Source organism: Lepeophtheirus salmonis, chromosome 5 (assembly GCF_016086655.4).
Source record: "Lepeophtheirus salmonis chromosome 5, UVic_Lsal_1.4, whole genome shotgun sequence".
NCBI classification, from domain to species: Eukaryota; Metazoa; Arthropoda; class Copepoda; order Siphonostomatoida; family Caligidae; genus Lepeophtheirus; species Lepeophtheirus salmonis.
Genome location: NC_052135.2, coordinates 32648102 through 32666371, shown reverse-complemented (window position 1 = coordinate 32666371; position 18270 = coordinate 32648102). Strand labels below are relative to the sequence as shown.

Here is an 18270-nt window from a genome sequence, read left to right as displayed (position 1 = left end):
ATGGTTGTTGTCCATGTTTACGCACTCCTTCATTTGATAATACAATCAGCTTTTATAAAAAGAGACATGAAGTGATATTTTTCTAAAGAAGGGATTGGTGTTATAATAAAAACAAGCAAATATATGTAATAATAAAGGGTTCTTGTGGTGGTAATACCCTTTATATTAAACGAGGATAGATGTAATTGTAATATCTGGTAATTTAACTCAAAAACAATCTTAAACAAAAATCTAGAAAAGGAAAATGCCCAATTTATTTTTTTACCTCATATATAAGTAATATATATATAGAAATATTTTGGTCTATTATAGGCTCTGTATTCAAATTTCTAGGATAAATTGAGATCCCCAGGGATAATAACTAAAGTTTAAAGCCTTCATTTGATAAATTAAACTTAATTTAGTACTCAAATGACCTTTTCAAATAATATTCATTAATTATTTCATTGTGAAAATAATTTTTTCTACTTTAAGTGCAATTTTCGGGGCCCCCAAAGAAAATAATTAATTTATAGAAATCAACAACAATTTGTGCAAGAATTAAAATATAATTCAGACTCAATTTTGGGGAAAATCATTGTAGCTTGCTTTTGTATTGACAGGTCACATGTTCCTTCTATTTATACAATTAATTACATTTCTGGAATGTGTTTTTAAATTTATATACTATTGCCGCTTCTAAACATATAGTTTTTCTTGTATTTGATCGTTGACAATCTTTCACATTGGTTCATTCAATGCATTAGGTTTTCTCGTTTCCTTGGAAACAAATTTTTCAATTGCGAGATCCCGTTAGTAAATAACAAATACTGTTAAACTTAAGTACTCTTTAAGAAGAAATAATAAATTTAAAAAAAGTCTGAACAAAATCAGTAATAGTGAATAGGTTGTTTTTTAGAGACCGCGGGTCTAGCTTTTTTGACTTTCTTAACCCGATCCGACCCACACACACACACAAAAAAAAAATAGTGATGAATGAGCTAATTTTTGGTGTATTATATATAATTAAATGAGGGATTTCCCGGGAGTATCCTGTAGGTGAAAAATCCCGGGGTAACGGGATACCGAGAGAGAACCCTTACCATGTATTGAATGACGCCTTTGATTCAAAAGAACTAACCAATATAAAACTAATGTTGTGCCTTTAACTCCTCAGTAGGACCATCTACATACAAACTCAAAAAATAAGATAGATAAATACCAAGAAACATTAAAAATATGAAATTGGATATAAATATATATTAGCATCCTTGCTTCTTTATATAGATACTTTAACTTATATCAGTATGTCTTAAAATAATATTTTTTGTAATATGAATTATTTATTTTTTTCATAACATAATAATAATGTTAATAGATTTTCTTTATGCCATAACAAAGGTAAGAGGAAAAAGTAAATAAACAGCAATAATATATGCATTTCTTTATCGCAAATAGGGGACACATGACCAGAAAAGTAAAATACTTGTACAAAGTCGCCAGAAGAAAAAGTACAAATATTTCCTAGTATAGAAGTGGTCTTAATTCTTCAATTAAACACAATTTTTCCAACATTTATTATTTTCTTTCTGTGTGTATGTATGCGTCTTAACTAACTAGCTAACATAAGTAAGGTCAAAAATAGCGCATTGCCAAAATATTATTATTTTATTTACTTCTATAAATAAGTAAATCTAATCCAAAGTACATATTTGTTGGTAAAGGACGTATACCATATCTACTACTATCAAAAAAATAATATCATTAATACTCTCTGATTTACGACTTTCAAAAAAAGAAATCCTGAAGAAATGAAAAGCACTTTTAGTTATATAAATTTATATGTATGTATTTATACAATTATAACCCGATGAAATGTTGCCAAAAAGGAACAGTGTGGACACCATTTCGTAGTCTCCTTACTTTGCAATTATATTCACTTTTAAGTGTTAATTAGATTTTTCTATTCGTAATAATATATTAGTAACAGAGTGCTTGGAGTGTGTTTCATATTTAAAGCTTATAATAACTAAAATTTTATATATTATTATATTTGATAATTATTGAAGTAATAATATTTTTTTAAACTCGTCAAACGAGTTATATTCAAACGTAGGAAATGTTTAATTTTTTTTCTCTATCTTAGCCCCCTGTATTTACCAAGCTACTTGATAACAAAGGTGTGCTAATAATAATAATAAGTATAGGACTCCTGGAATTTATTGGAAACATGAATTCGCATATTTCCACTACCTTTTATTGGCTACTGCTAAACAGCTACATAGCTAAAATTATTTCATAGTAGTGTTAGATTGGAGTCAAATTTTGAAAGTTCGATTGAGTTCGCGTTACGGCAATATACCAATTTTCGAGTTCGACTTTTGGAGAATTTTCGCATAGATATGTAAAATGCTGGTTTCTCTTTTTTTTAATACATCAGCTCTTCTTTTAATAAGAAAGGAGTGTATATACATAGTTTGGTATCTGTCCTTATTTAGGACTACAGTCTCGTCCAGTTCAATCTCGGCCCGGCCCAGTTCAGTCCTACATATCAGTTCTAAAACTCGGTCATTGATGACGTCACTCAACTTTTTTTTTTTATCTGTTCTAGTACTGAAAGTCCGAAGGTTTGATCCCAGGGACGTATAGGGACGGTCCTAAGACTGGACTGAAGTGAATAAATTAGGACTGACAACAATATATGTACATAGTTTTTTACTGTCATTCTGAGTTGTGGTACTAGAAATTGTACTAATCATGACTTCGTATGTTTCATTTCGAACTAGCTCAATTAAAAGCGACCTTCCTCCCCCCCAATAAATAGAATAAATACATATTTTGTGCAAGTTCGAGTAATTTTCAGAAAATTGTCAACTTAAGTAAAGTCGAGATTTGTTCGAGTATCCAATACTACTTCTTAGTGATATTCTTAATTGTCCGATACAAACACATAATTTCTTCCTTCCTTACTATAGTATACGATGTCTTGTATATTTCTATGGCTCCGATGCTCAATATTCTCGGGCTACTCTCTGAAAATATTAATCATTTTTACTCCCCTCTCAAATGAATCATTTTGTTACCAATGACTATTTTTGAAATAAGGTTGTTATTTTGATTCTTTTTTTTTTTTCATTTTAGGTGATAAGTATGTAGCTCTCACGATATCTAGAATGAAAAATGAATCTCACTCGCAACTCTCATCATGTTCAACCTCTTCAACTACCTTACCTCACTATGTACCATCTTCTATTTTGTCTCATTCAAATACGTCTATTGTCACAGCTCCACAACCACCTAACGTAAGTACTTTTTTAAATTATCAAGTACTTCAAATTAAGTGTTTGTATAACTTAAAATAAGAAATATATAAATAATAAGGTTTTTGTAAATAATTAAAAGTTGTACATGAAGAAAACTATATCAAACCGGATGTGATCATTTATTTATACATATTTTACACACATGAACTTTGTGATTAGAATGATTTTTGAAGTTAATTTATTTCAAATACTATTTTGTGTACATAATCAACATACTGAATAACAACTGTAACCCTTTCGTTGTTTATAATGTGTTTTCTTTGGTCTTAAATACTTCAGAGCGAAGCTGTTCGAATATTGACTGATGAAAAGTATCACACGATACAATTAATGGCTGAACAAGAGAGACGAAACGTAGATGGTCTACGACAAAATCTTGTTACATTGCAACCTGAATCAGATGAGTCACTTAAAAAACAGGAAGAGCTTGAGTTGGCTCTGCGGCGTCTAATTAAATTAGAAGAGCAATTGGAACAAATGAGAGAAAAAGTAAGTATTTTTTTATTCAATCTTCTTTTTTTTTCATCCCTCGAGTATTTCAAAGATTATATGAGCTCATTTTTATATACATATTTATGTGTATGTACGTGCGCATATATTCCATTCTGTAGTTATATGAAAATATTCTTCATGTACTTGCTATGTTATAAATACTAATAGTCTTTTATTGAATAAGCATATATAATATATATTTTTTGTACGTAGTTATGGTATTTACAAATTGGATGGTTGAGTATCACTTATGATACTAAGAGTATATCTCAAAAGTCATTTTACAAATGTTTGAATACCCATAAATATTACCAAAATACGTTTTGTAGAGTTGAATAAGCTTCAGGGGACATTAGTTATAAAATTTCATAAATTAATTCAGTTTGAACATCAAATATATGTTACTGAACACTTTGGAATACTGCTTACGCCGTACAAAAGAAATATACGAATGCACGGTTAATCAGGTAATTAAAAACTGAAACTAGGTAAAAACATCCACGAATTGAGACTTTAATTGAAGCCAATAGGCAGATAATGCCCACTGAATTTCAGGATAGGGAGACGTTGATAGATTCACGTCAACGTGATTGTCAAAATGTGACATATATGAAATCTCGAACAATCAATTCAACTCATATGTTGCGAGGTTTCTAAAAAGTAGTGCATTATGTTGGCGAATGTGTTACAATTGTTATCGTATTTTCTGATCTTTTTGGTTTTAGAAATTACAAAAAACCCTTAGTACCAATAAAAAATTTACCAAAAATCTTATACATAAACTAGGGTTAACGAAGAAGAAATTGGTTAGAAGTGGCCTGGTATTTTTATTTTATTTTTTAAATAATAATTATCAGATTCAATTTTCAATTTGATTACTATTTTATAAATTATTATTCATTGATAAGGAGTGGGGGAGGGGGGTTATTATATATTAAATTTACTTTAATTCAAATTTCTGTTCTATCAGACAAGATTCAGTCCATCACCTTGTACATTGAAAAATTAGAAAATAACTACCAATTACTACTTAATAACCAGAGCAAAAAAACTCTAATTTTTAAATGTACTTTTCTCCGTTATACGCCATGACTAATGGGTCAGGACTTATTATGATAACACAGTGGTGTTCTATTACGCCACACAACCTTTTTTATAGGATGAATCAAATTATGCAGTTAAAATTTGGATTTTATAATAGATTATGAAATAACTTTTCTTAAGAAGACTTTTAAATGTATTGAATTAAACTACGAGAAGTATTTTTAGTGACATGGTTTATTATGACTTGTACCAATATTTTAATTTATTCATACTCTCTCCTCTTTCTTTTGAGAAAATTAGTTAATACCGTCCACTTAATTGCTCAAACATCACTCAATAAGTCGTCGGTCTGATACAAGAAGATTGTCAGCTGATTAGGTAGTAGCTGGTAAAAGTCGTTTACAAAACTGGCGTCATTAAAACGCCTGTAACTAACACTCAGAATGCAATGCTATTTTGAACGTACTGTTTGAAGGTTGAGCGATGGGGTGTGTAGTTTTGAGGGGAATTTTGTATAACTACATACTAACATAATATATTTCATTAATCCTCTTTTAAGATAACCATTAGAGGACTGAAACTCAATATTAATAATTATTGAAATAGTCCAATAACTCATTTTTTAAACGTTTGAAGTCTTATAATTTCATCAAGAAGACGTTTAGTAAGAAAACCCTTTTGATGCATGTAATTTATAATGTTAGGTATTCATTTTATGAAAAATAAAATTGCCTATCTCTCTTCCTGCTATGATTATCTTTTTTCCCCTTCAAAAATATAAATGGTGATAGAAATCAATCAATCAATCGGTGAAGTGAAATGTTGCAGAGAATAGTAGATTATATATATACGCCTTTCCAATTATTCATGTGTACTTCTTGATCGATAACACATATTCGACGTCGCTTTTTTTATACATCCTATGAAAAGACCTATAATCAAATGTATGAATTTAATTGGCACGTCAACAATTTTCTATAAATATTCACTGGAGACCATGTAATTTTTTTTTGTTTTTTGAGTGTTTTTATTGGTTCATTCCTCTTTTTCTGTTGTTCCAATCTTTTTGGTCGCCAATATGTTAAAGATTTGTGTATATAGAACAAATATTACTTACATTAAAAAAAGATGAGGACCTGATAGAAAATGAAATCTAAATTAAAGATGTGAACTCAAAGAAAGTAATTTTTCAAAATCTTTAGATCAATTGGGGTGTGATTTAATTAGAAGGTGTGAATATCTGTGATTAACTATCTATTTTGTGATCATGAAAGATAGATACGTTTGATTATGATTTTGCATGATGTGTTTCCATTCATAAATCCTTACTTCTCGTTGACTTTTTTTAACTATTTATAAAATGAGACTCGATCCTTTTCGTATTTTCAAATCATAATTAACTTTGTGCACTGTTAACTATTTAGATATATTAGTATACCTCTTTGATTTGCTTGACCTGACCACTTTTGTCCATGCACATTTATAGGTTCAGACTCCTAATAGGACGGTTCCTAGGCCATCTTCCAGCTCTGACATACCGCCGCCACTTCCAGCTCGCAATAAAAATATGACTTCTCCCTCCCTATCGTCCTCATCTTCTGTTCCTCCTCCCCCAACACTTCCTCCTCGACAAGTTCGAACACTTCCTCCTCTACCACCTCCCATCAAACCTAGTACAAGCTTCAATTTTAGCCGGATAGAGTCTCAGGTACACAGTCTTTCATATACTTATTATATTGTCGTATTAATTTATGGTACCCGGTAATTTTGCTTCAAGTCAGTTTGTTTATTTTTGGTTAAAATCAAAATATGTAATATTTATAGCTATAAAATGCATTAAATGTTTGTTTTTTGTTGGAATAATATTGGAATTATGCTCTTCCCTCATATTATGCTTGTTCGCCAATACATGAGTCTCATCTAGTATGTCATCATGTCTAATGATAATTACTAATGGAGAAGTGATTAGCAATTATTTGTTTTGAGTCGTTGCCGTGTATATATATTTTTGTTTTTCTTCTTATGCTAATTTAATTAACTATTTTGTCTCCGGTTCGAATTCATTACATAGTGAGATTTTGTTTTTGTATGCATTGAAATTTGGGACATGATTCTATCATTTTTGAACAGAAAATAACCATTTAATGCATTTTATAGTAATACACATTAAAAAATTCCAAGGGAACATCAATTTTAACCAAAAATAACAAAAACGATGAATAAATCTCATTTATTTATATACTAAGGCGGAATAACCTTGAGACAAAATGTCCTAATGTAAAATTATCTAACGCTTTAATTTATACATACGTCAAATAGCAAATAATTCATAATTTATTACATACAAATGTGCACAGGAGTTTGCAATGTCCTATTTTATTTTTCAAAAATTTAATAATTATTTTAGAAGTTATAATAGATTTAAATGGGAATAAATTTGTTCTTACGGGTTTCAATGTATTTTATAAAGCGAAATGTAGAGACATTAAGGAAATTCGAAGAAATAAAAATAGAAATATTTTTTTTAACATTTTTACAGGCTAGATAAGTCTCGTAGGTTGGTTTGATGAATAATGTTTGATTCCTTACAAATGGACCAGAGAAAGCCATCTAACTATGTAAAAGACGGCAGGTGTAAATTTTTTTTGAAATTTTTATGTTTCTTAACGAAATAATATCTTAGACTTGGTTAAAATTGTGATGAAACTTTTGCAATGCAAAACCTTTGAGATATATTCATGTACAGGAAATCCCTGCATAATAATATAGTGTCTAAAACAGACAAAACTTCTTATTAGTCTTCTAGATGATTCACATATTATGAGGGTTTGAAAAATGATATTAGTTGTAAAAATCTTTCTTTATTTTCGCAAATTTTTGTCACTTATGAATGTACTTTGATCAAAGCTATGGTGTGGGCCTTGTTCGTAACAAATTGTCCACTTTATCCAAGGCTCAACTGTTTGTAGTTTCACTACACCTTACTTGCACTCTATAAAAAAAAAAGAATAGAAGTATTCATTCTAAGAGATTTTGGCCTTAATTTAGGACCCAAATTCAGTTCAGTCATATATATCCTTCCCAAATAATTAAAAAAATGGTATTTTTAAGCGATATGAATATTTTTTTATTAGTTAAGTATCGTTTTTGTATTTTGGCCTCATTTATACTGGAGGCAAACAATGCTAAGATAATTTTGTCTTTTTGCACATATTGCTATATACTTTTATATTGGATTAACTTTTGGATAATCTTGGAAAAATAGGATTGTGGCTCTTGGAAATTACGATTTAGTCAACCTCGCAATGTCCTTCTGAGGTAGCTTTCTAATTGCGTGTAAGTCATATGTACTACCAAAAAGTTAAATACTCATCTGAGTATATTGATTCAGCTATGATAATAAAAGTTAAGTTTTGGTCTGCAGGATCTGTCTTTCTTTGAACTGAACCAAAAAATGTAGAACCAACACAACTTGCTTTTTCTTTTGACTCATCTCCCAAAACATTAATAATATTTGATGTTTGATGTGGATCGATATTGATAATTTCAACAAAGGCAGGGGAAATGTTGTCTATATCGCTCAGTCCAGAGTGGAAGTATAGCAAGTGTACTTTATTGCACTAGGACATCTACTCCCTAGGTAATTACTTTTTACTCCTAGACATGATATCCCCTTGGACAATTTACACCTCCCTCCTGCCCCTCTCCCCAATTCCCATATGAGTTTATTATTTCCAGTTAAATGAAAGTAGTTATTTAAATATTAGTTGAGAAAAAGGATTTATAATAAAAATTAAATGGCTATGTTATAATTTATCATTCACACAGAATAAATATAATATTTATGGTCAAAAATTTTTGATATTTAAAGTTTTATAATGGTGGTCCTTGAAGATTTTGATATTTTCTTTGGTAAATTTTAGAACCACTGTCCTGGGGAATATATTGTGGGGTAGGGAAAGTATTTGTACTATATAGGGTTCCGTCAGATTATCAAAAAAAAGTTTTGAAAAGTCATTGAACCGAATATCCAGGATTAAATCATTAGTCATTAATCACTGTACTATGTTGTATTATTGTTTCCAGACCCAATTTACCCTACATCTTTAGACTAGTGGGCTGTCATTCTTCTTTCTTATTTTTTATTTAAAAAAAAAAAAGAATTTTGAAAGGAATAGAATGTTTTAGTCAAATGAAATGGGTTCTGTCACAATAATGTGAATTTTACTGCATATTTATCTCGTGAATATTTCGTGAAAGCCATATTTTCCTATGTCTTTTTATAATCATGATAATTGTTGTCATCTTTTTCTACGTCTTGCTCTTTCTTTACTTTCCTTGACACTTAAATTCCAAAAATAGACTTAAAATATTTATAAAATATGAAACTTTATTTATTCACACAATTACTACAACCATCAAAAACGTAGACTGTTACTTAGAAAACTCATTAAGACTGTAGTTTTATATAATGTCATATTCATATAAGTACTTTGTATATGTAATTACTATTCATAGAACATGCTCTTAGCTCCACTGAAACCACAAATAAATGTTTGTGTGTGTCTTTGTTTTTTTAAACTTTTTCCATACGTTAAAATTAGACGTATATTTAATTAAGAAGGAACATGGTGGTTCGTTGGTTGTTGGTCAAAGAAATAATGAATACCAATCATTTCACGTATAAGATATACCTACATGATATGTTACATTTATATTGCAAGTGCTTTCTATTGCTTTACATATATAGGTGTGTATCTAAACTTTAAGATAATAATGATTAGAGAAGTGAAAAATGTCAAAATCCCGGTAAAAAGGCACATTTTGGTAACACACAAAATATTGGTGCCCTTAAAAGTTCGTCAGATTCCTCTTAACTTTGAAAATTCATTTTTCATCCCTCATCAGTATGTTAGGAACACTACCGGGTGTTGCACGGAAATTAGGACACATCTCAACCATAATTTTAATAACATATTTCTATAAAAAGTAAGTAAGCTACAGCTTTATCTTTTTCTATTTTCTTCACACACTAATTCAGAACAATTGCTTCTCAATACGGTCACCTTTAGTGACGATTATGACCTTCAGGGAGTGTCTTAAGGCTACACTTCCGTTCTGTATAGTCTCTTCATTCATGCCCTCCCATTGCTCATTGATGGAAGCATTCAGGGTGGCTGATAGTGGAGGGCCTTGACTCCACGTGTGGCCATAACGTAAAGTGAATCGAGTTCAAATCAGTGCTAAAGAGATGACTTCAAATTGCCTTTTCAGAAGTAATTGGCATCGATGTAGATGCTCCATTTTTATACGAGGTGTGAACATAGGGCTCTCCTTCAAAGTCAAGGACATGTGCCCTCATTCTTCACTGGTCCTGGACATCGTAGTCTTCCTGACGTCCATGTGTATTGCATAAGCTACCATGGTCTTTTATGGATTGACTTGGATGCACTCCTTCATGGCTCTCATGTCAAGTTTTTTCTGATTCCCACTGCCGGTTTTGCATCTTCATTCTCAATGGTTGCAAGCTGCTGCTTGACGAGGTAGGCTGTTTTGCTGAACACCTACAGCTGTTCAGAATTATATTTTGAAGTTATTCCCACTAGTATATATGAAGAAATCTTGATCCGAACGTCTCTTTCTGAGTTCATTTTTATTGCATAAAAAAAGCCTAAACGCAGCAGTTTCTGACACCATTTCAAGCTTTTAAATTGGTTAACACAAGCTTCTGTTATAAATTTAACAGGAATGTCCTAATTCCCATACAGTACCAGGTATAGTGATCTATAGAGTTATAATTTATAAAAATTAACTCACGTGTTAATTTTTTGTAGTTGGCAATCTGAAAATTGTTTATTTTTGTCTTAAAGCTGATTTAGTTATTTTTTTTTTTTTTTTTAAATCAGGAAGGGAGAAATTCTATAGAAGTATAAAGTATCCACAAGTGCATGTGCTCCTGAAAGACGGATGGTATGATTGAGGATTTGTTCGGGGCTATAAATGAACTCTCATACAACGGTATGGTAGCTAAACTGATCCTCTCCTAAATGTTCTTGAAATTGTCAGGGCTACCATTTTTATTTTATTTTTCTACAAGGCGTCGGTACTAGGAATGATAGGAGTGCTAGTAATATGTCGTCTCTCCACCTGATCATATTTCTTATGACAATCTCTCAGACGTGGCTTTAACGATTTCCGGTAGTTTGACTTTTCCACAAATCTAAATTTAGTATTATTATTTTATGAACCCTCATTTTAGTTTTGTGGCCTTAACCCTTTTGCATCGACGGGACACTGGTGTCCCGTATTTTCATTCATTCGTCCTTGTATTATTTTTCATTATATTTAATATATTTTTAAATCATTAGAAAGAGTAATAGCAGATCTCTAAAATTTATAAAAAAACATTTTATGATAGGACTTTATATTCGTCCTGTATAAGTCTTAAAAATTTGTCATTTTTGGAATTCCATAAAATTACATTCTACCTATCATATGCTTTTCATGTAGGGATAATTTAAATTTTTTATTGATTGTTTAATATTTGTCTAGTATAAGGAGTAATAGTTGAAAATTTTGCTATGTTTTGATGAAAAATGCAAATATTATGGCATTTTAAAATTGTTAGGACACTGGTGTCCCGCTGGGTTTGAACGATAATTTTTTTCTCTATTCAATAGATTTTCAAAAATTTTCAAGATGAGACATTTATCTTGGATTTTGTCCTTTTAGAGTATCCATATTAAAGTAATCTTTATTAGTAGACAAATTAGTAAGTAATACATGCAAATATTTTTATTAATACCTTATTTTTGAATGTAGAGTTGTCATGAATTGAAAAAAATAAATAAACAAAGTATAAGATATTTTTTCCATTTTAGCAGGACTATTAACTACCAAATTTATAGTATTTTTGACGGAGCAGACAGTGTTGATGAATAAGACATTGACATTTTATTTATTATATGCTTCTAATATTTAAGTTATACCTGATGAAGAGGTTACCACCGAAACGAATGTATAGGATGCTTCATTGACTCTTGAAGCCAACGTTCACTTCGTTATTATGATACTTCGAAATTTTTACTTTGACGATAATCTCAAAGATGATTAAGAGTGAAAAAACATATAAATTAAGACAGCTAATAATCTATCTGAACCGAAGGTTGACAAATTTTTTCTCTTACACTTGTTGAGCTCTTAGATAAATAACAAAGGCATGGGGGAGTTGATCCCATAGATGTAAGAACTGCTTCATACCTCTCAGATTCAGTCATTAACACAACTTTATCTAAGAATCTTGTTTGGTCTTCTAGATACAGTATACTATATCATTTATAACATTAAATATCCAAATAAATTATTGCTTCTTCACTTCAAAAAGTTGTAATTGACAAGAGTCTGATTAAATATTACGAAGGGCGTAAGAAGGCAACCCAATCGTCTAGACCGATGAAAAGAAAAACATATTTTTTTAAATGGACAATCATATTGAAGATTTACCGGAGTTTGAACAAAAAAAAAAAAAAAGATGAGCGTACTATTCAATCAAAAATATAGAAAATCAAACTTATGATGTTTGTATGGCTTGTAATCTTGTTTTATACTTGGTAAGAGATAGAAATTGCTTCGTTATGTTTCACATGTAAGACAGTTCTTATATTAATTTTAATCAATTTTTTATAGTAATAGTTCATAGTTTGATATACTTTTTATTTATAATTATTACTTAATTGAATTATAAATAAAAAGTATATCAAAATAATTAAAAAATGTTAAGAATTCAACTGCATAGCGTAACTTTAGAATTTTTTTATATATATAATAAAAAATTACCGTTCACACCCAGAGGGACACCAGTGTCCCATCAAATTCTGGCGAACCTATTGAAGTTATAAAAAAAAATGCTAATTAGTTCTAATATGATCAAAGATATATAAAATTAACTATAATTTTCATTGATTTTCTTTTCAATTCCTTGTGGGTCTGAAAGGGTTAAGGGAACATCATTTTGCATGGATCAAAAGAATTTGTGTGATGTACGTAGTTACAATATATTTAGATAAGATGAGGGGGGTGGCGGGGGAAAGCCTAGGAACTTGAGAGGGGAGGAGGGAATGCATGCCTCTTTAGGGCATTTCCTATTTATTTATATTTTCTTATTTTTCATTCCTTTAAATATCGAAGAAGAAGTTGAAGACTAAAAGGAAGACGATGATATAGTACATAGTTGTAGTAGGAGAGGTAATTGTATTTTCTATTATTTTTTACTTTTTTAAAATACAACAAATAAGTCGCTTGCTTTTAGGACCCATTCGAAAAAATAAAATAATCATAAAAAGAAATAGAAAGCCGCCTTTAGGAGATATATATTTTAGTTTTATTTGTATGTACAAATGTAATAAATCAAATGATAGAAAGACAACAGGCATACATACTTACATATATAAATAAAAACAACGAGCCCTCGTGACGGGTTCAAGTCAGGGTGCTCATTCGGGTGAAAAGGCTCTCTCTTTTATTATACATAAGTGTGTATGTATGTACAATGAATGTACATCTCGGGACGTTTTCTTTTGTTTTTTCCTTTGATATTATTGGGTATTAAATACTATTGCATAATTGAATGGGTCTTTTATGCATTCATTTAATTTCAAGCAGGGGGAGAGTGGAGGAATCAACAATTAATTGATCATAAGTTGTTGTTCAATCAAAACATTATTTTTATATAAAGAGAAAGAATAAAACAAAAAGAATAGTTTAGAAGGGACATAATCATTCTCAAGAGGATACTTCAAAAATATTGTTGGGAGGATGAAGATTGCGAGTTAAAGGATAAAATTGTATAATAATTGTAACTTGTATAAGCAGATTGTACAAGTTGCAAAATCTGAATTTCGTTACGCTTTATTTAATTACATCATTAGTAGTGTTGAAACTCGGTCCGATGCTGAATTTTTTATTCTGTTATTTTCATAATTAACATTTTCATTTTTAGTAAATTTTTTTCTGCCTCCAGAAAAAAAGTACTTGACCTAAAGCTTGAAAATCTGTGCTTTACACTTGCGCGAGAGTCACGAGCAGTAAATAATGGTTATCAATGTTAATTTGTTAAAATAAAGCAAAACACTATTATTATACGATAATATAACTGTGTCAAATGTCAAAACAAAACATGAACTGGGACCACCAGTTCGTTAGGTCAGCATATACACTGTATTAACCTGTGCGACAGAACAATTTGTCTCTCCCGGAAGGTTGGACAAGTCTTAATGTAAGGTCCTATTTTTTTAAAACTTCGAATCAAGATCCAAAGTTTTTCCAAATTAGTTAAAACTATAAAGGTCTTCGAGTGATCTAGATTTTCCAGATAGAAGCCCAACTCTGAAAGTAATTCATTTTAATTGGCTTGATGTTATCATTTTATTTAAATCTATTAAAATTACGTTTTTATTATTTATTTTACGAGTATTATATTATATTTTTTAGATGGTCGACATATTAATGACGTAATTTCTGACTTTCAAAAATTAAAGTTATTAGTTGTCACATTATTAAGTTCAAATGCTCACAGTTATAATTCTAATAAGTCGTCTATGTTAATATAGCAAAGTTTATCCATATGTTGGAATGCAAAACAGGCATTTTGATCTATAAAATAACAATGTAGTCATATTAGTGAAATATCGCATGTATTTTGCATGTAGTATCAAGATTGTGTATCTAAGTCTCAGCCACGTAGTGTTATAGTACTTCTTGCCTCATCACGTCAAACATATATTTTTTGAACAAGCTATTATATGTTCTCTCCTCAAGAATGAAAGGATAATAATATCGTCTTTGTATTGAGCAACTACCTGTGACTGTGCCCATGAAAAAAGGTTTGTAATCTTGAGGATTTCTTGTAGAGTTATCTTTTATATTTTTTAGAGGAATTTTGTCTGTTTGAGGACACCTAATAACTCCGGGTAATGCTGTGTACTACCTTAAGTACATAATAAATGCGTAATTTTAAAAGCTCCAAATGAAATAATAGGATTGATTAATATTTAGTAATAATGTGTTGTAATTATGTAGCGTAATGAGACGTATAAATTGTAATTTGTACCCCTGCTTATTAATTTAAAAAATTTTGAGGGAAGGAAGAGCATATTTTTTTGAAGTATGAAAAGAGCTATGGATATACACATCTTTCTACTTACTTACACATTGATGCTATTTTCATTTCGGCATTATATATATGTATCAAGATCAAGATTAAGATCTCTATTTGGAGAATCAATAATTATACTAGTAAAGATTACAATCCTATTCTCTCCTGGGACAAATTACAATTTTACTGAAGGAGATACTTGATTAAATATTTGAAGAGGTTGCGTGTTTTCGAAAATATGACGCCAAGTCATACTCTCTATGGTATACTTGCATATTGCAATATTGTACAAAAATGATTCTCTCATTGCCAATTTCTTTTCTTCTTTTCGTCAAAATTATGCTTTGTCTCTTTGTACACAATAATGCTGTGAATTGTGATTCATTTTAGTTAACTGAATCACTTTATCGGAGTGATTCAAACTGATATTTAAAAAAACCTCTATTGAATCAATATAGCTAAATTTATTAAGATCGAAAAATTTGTTAAGTGTTAAGATATAAATTTATTTAATATATATGAAATATACATTTAAAAAAAAATGTTGTATCATTGATTACTACATTACAGTATTCATTTGGATCAAATTGCATTTAATCAAAATTAGTGTTATGGAATACTGACTTTATTTGGGCTCAGTTCAATATTCCTTGTATCATAAAACTTCCATATTGCATGAATAATGATAAAACATCTTTAACTTGTCCTCTAGTTAAACCAATATTAATGTGAGCGTTCATTTTAGCAAAGAAAACCAGCACAACCGGTTGGCCGTGATGTATTTTTTTGATATTATCGGGGTAGTGGCTGTGGAAGAATTTTTTCATTCAATAGTTTTAGTAGCCTCAAGTGAAGTGCTACCTCAATGTACGAAATACGAATAATCTGTAAAGTTTCAGTTCTTTTGTTTAAACATTTCTGTTGGTGGCTTGATGATTTTGCAGTTGTTCTTGTGTACAAATTAGAGTGCACTCAAAGTAGCTGAGTGATGAAAGAGCACCCAGAAAGATCCGTTCCGACTCCCCTAAAGCCTTCTCCTAAAAAGAACAAAATACAAGTATTATAATTTCGAATCAAATCAAAAATGGTTCATAAATTAATGCTATACTGGTGGTATACCATTGGACAACGAAAACGATCGGAGAGTAGACATACTTTTTTAAAGATCATACTCCAATAAGACCCATCGATCAAGTGTTTGAATGCCATCCCACCCAATTAGTTTTGTAAATTCATCCCTCCAAATAAGCTTACGGAGTTGAGATTAAATCCGATATCAGCCTCAGTTGCTCCTTCCTGACTTATCCAATTTGATTTTGAACACCACTCTGGTGAGTGATGACCTTTAATAATGACAAATTTTATGTCATAATATTTACTATATGAAAATGTTGCTGAAATGAAGCTTGCTTAAATTAATGTTACTAAGATGACCCTCCCTGAAATAAATGTTGCTCAAATGAACGGACAAGTCATAGATGGTATTACTTGGTGACATATATTCGAAAACACGCAACCCCTTCAAATATTCAATTATACTATCTCTCTCAGTAAATTGTAGTTTGTCCTAGGAGAGAATAGAATTGTAATCTCTACTAGTAGAATTAGTATTGACTCTCCTAGTAGAGATTATGATTGTAATCTGTGCTGACAGATCTCTACTAGGAGAATCAACAATTCTACTGAATTTCAATCTGTATATGTATTGTCGAATTTCTTTTTTTCTTTTCATTATCTATTTGCTAGAAAGGATCTTTCCAGTAAATAATTTCGTGTGATGTGTGCATCACCTACCTATTAACGCACAATTTACATACTCGTACAATGCATAATATTATTATGTGTTATTGTAATTAGATTATGCCAATTGCACTTGTTATTTTTTTATTTTTCATTAGAAAAGAAGCTTTTGTAGTTTAATTATAATTAATTATTTATCTCTTTGTTTTTTCGGACGTTGTCGTATAATCTCAGAGGCACATGTATTAGGCTGTCCCCTTTTATGGTTAATATTTCTATCTTCCTGTACAAAGACTTTCTGCTAGGGACAATAAAATAACTGACTGTCCATGTTTGAGGTCTCTCAGGTCATTTAGGGGGTGATCAATGTACATTTAATTTATAAAATAGGATTTTTTGGTCAAAATTGGACATATTTACGTCTCTTGTACTGTCAGAAATATAACACTTTTTTGTATTTGGTATATGAATGAAAATCATTAAAGGGATTTAAAATGTGTTCAATAATTTGCTATTTCCTTGTTTTATCAAAGATCCTCCTTTTTGTTAAACAGCTATCACTTCAACTAGCATTAAATTTGACCATGCTTTGTTTGATAAGTCAGGGAAACTGCAGATCATCAAGCACATTGTAGAGCCCTTAAATGATTAAAACCAAGATCCACAAATAACGGCTTTACATTAATTTAATAATTTTAATTTTTTAACTGTTCTGCAGTTAAAAAAGTTGTGCTTTACGCATGCGCGATAGTTATGATGAGGAAATAATGGTTCTTGATGTAAATTTGTTACAATAAGGCAGGATCCAGCATATATACTGTAATAACCTGTCTGACAGAACAATTTGTCTGTCTCGGAAGGTAGAAACCCCTTCAAATACAAAGTACAATTTTTAACCCATAATGTCAAATTTGTGACTGTCCTTCTAATATCCAAAATACATCTCGGCCCTCAGATTATGCAGGTGAAGTTTAAAAATACTATTTAAATGTCCCATAGCCTTGAAGACCCAAAAAAAATTATTACCAGAACCGTTTCTAGACTCATAAGAAGCTACAAAGTTTTTTTAGAAAAATCCATTTTTTGATTTGGCCGTGATTGAAGGATGAACACATACACAGACATTCACATTATATGTATATATATGACAGTATTATTTAGGTCCGTTTTTGGTGGAGCTACGAGCAAAGTAGATGTATGCCTTATTACCCTATGGACCTTTCCCAATTGTCTGTATCGTTATTGCTGGGTTTTGTGGAGTATGATTTCACAGTTCTACTTTGTCTCTTTGGTGATACTCCAACAAAAATCGACCTATAGACTCAACGACATACGATACCCACAATTGGGAAGATTCCATAGGGCAATGAGGCATAGTTCTACTTTGCCCGTTGCTACACCAAAAATTGACCTATTATTTACTATCCCATCCAGGAATTTCCTTATATTTCGAAATTTAAGCCTTGAGTTTCAGAGTTATTGCTCGAGGGCAATTAACTGAGATAAAAAACATCCTATTATGCACTTTCAAGAGTGAAA

The 18270-nt window shown here is 30.5% G+C and overlaps 2 protein-coding genes across 12 annotated transcripts in view; one reads left to right on the top strand and one right to left on the bottom strand.

Annotated features, from left to right (window-relative positions):
- LOC121118915 (uncharacterized) overlaps positions 1–18270 on the top strand; it is a 105642-nt gene that overhangs the window by 2615 nt on the left and 84757 nt on the right. For 6 of the 11 annotated variants that reach the window (XM_071888594.1, XM_071888595.1, XM_071888596.1 and 3 more), the window contains 2 exons: positions 3121–3281; positions 3582–3791. In XM_071888594.1, the coding sequence (XP_071744695.1) occupies positions 3121–3281; positions 3582–3791 (371 nt within the window). Of the gene's footprint in view, positions 1–3120; positions 3282–3581; positions 3792–6324; positions 6547–18270 lie in introns of all 11 variants that reach the window. The other 5 variants (XM_071888592.1, XM_040713509.2, XM_071888590.1 and 2 more) reach the window with 1 other exon arrangement.
- The window catches only part of LOC121117492 (alanyl-tRNA editing protein Aarsd1-B), a 392734-nt gene that overhangs the window by 347188 nt on the left and 27276 nt on the right, over positions 1–18270 (bottom strand). The window lies entirely within an intron of this gene.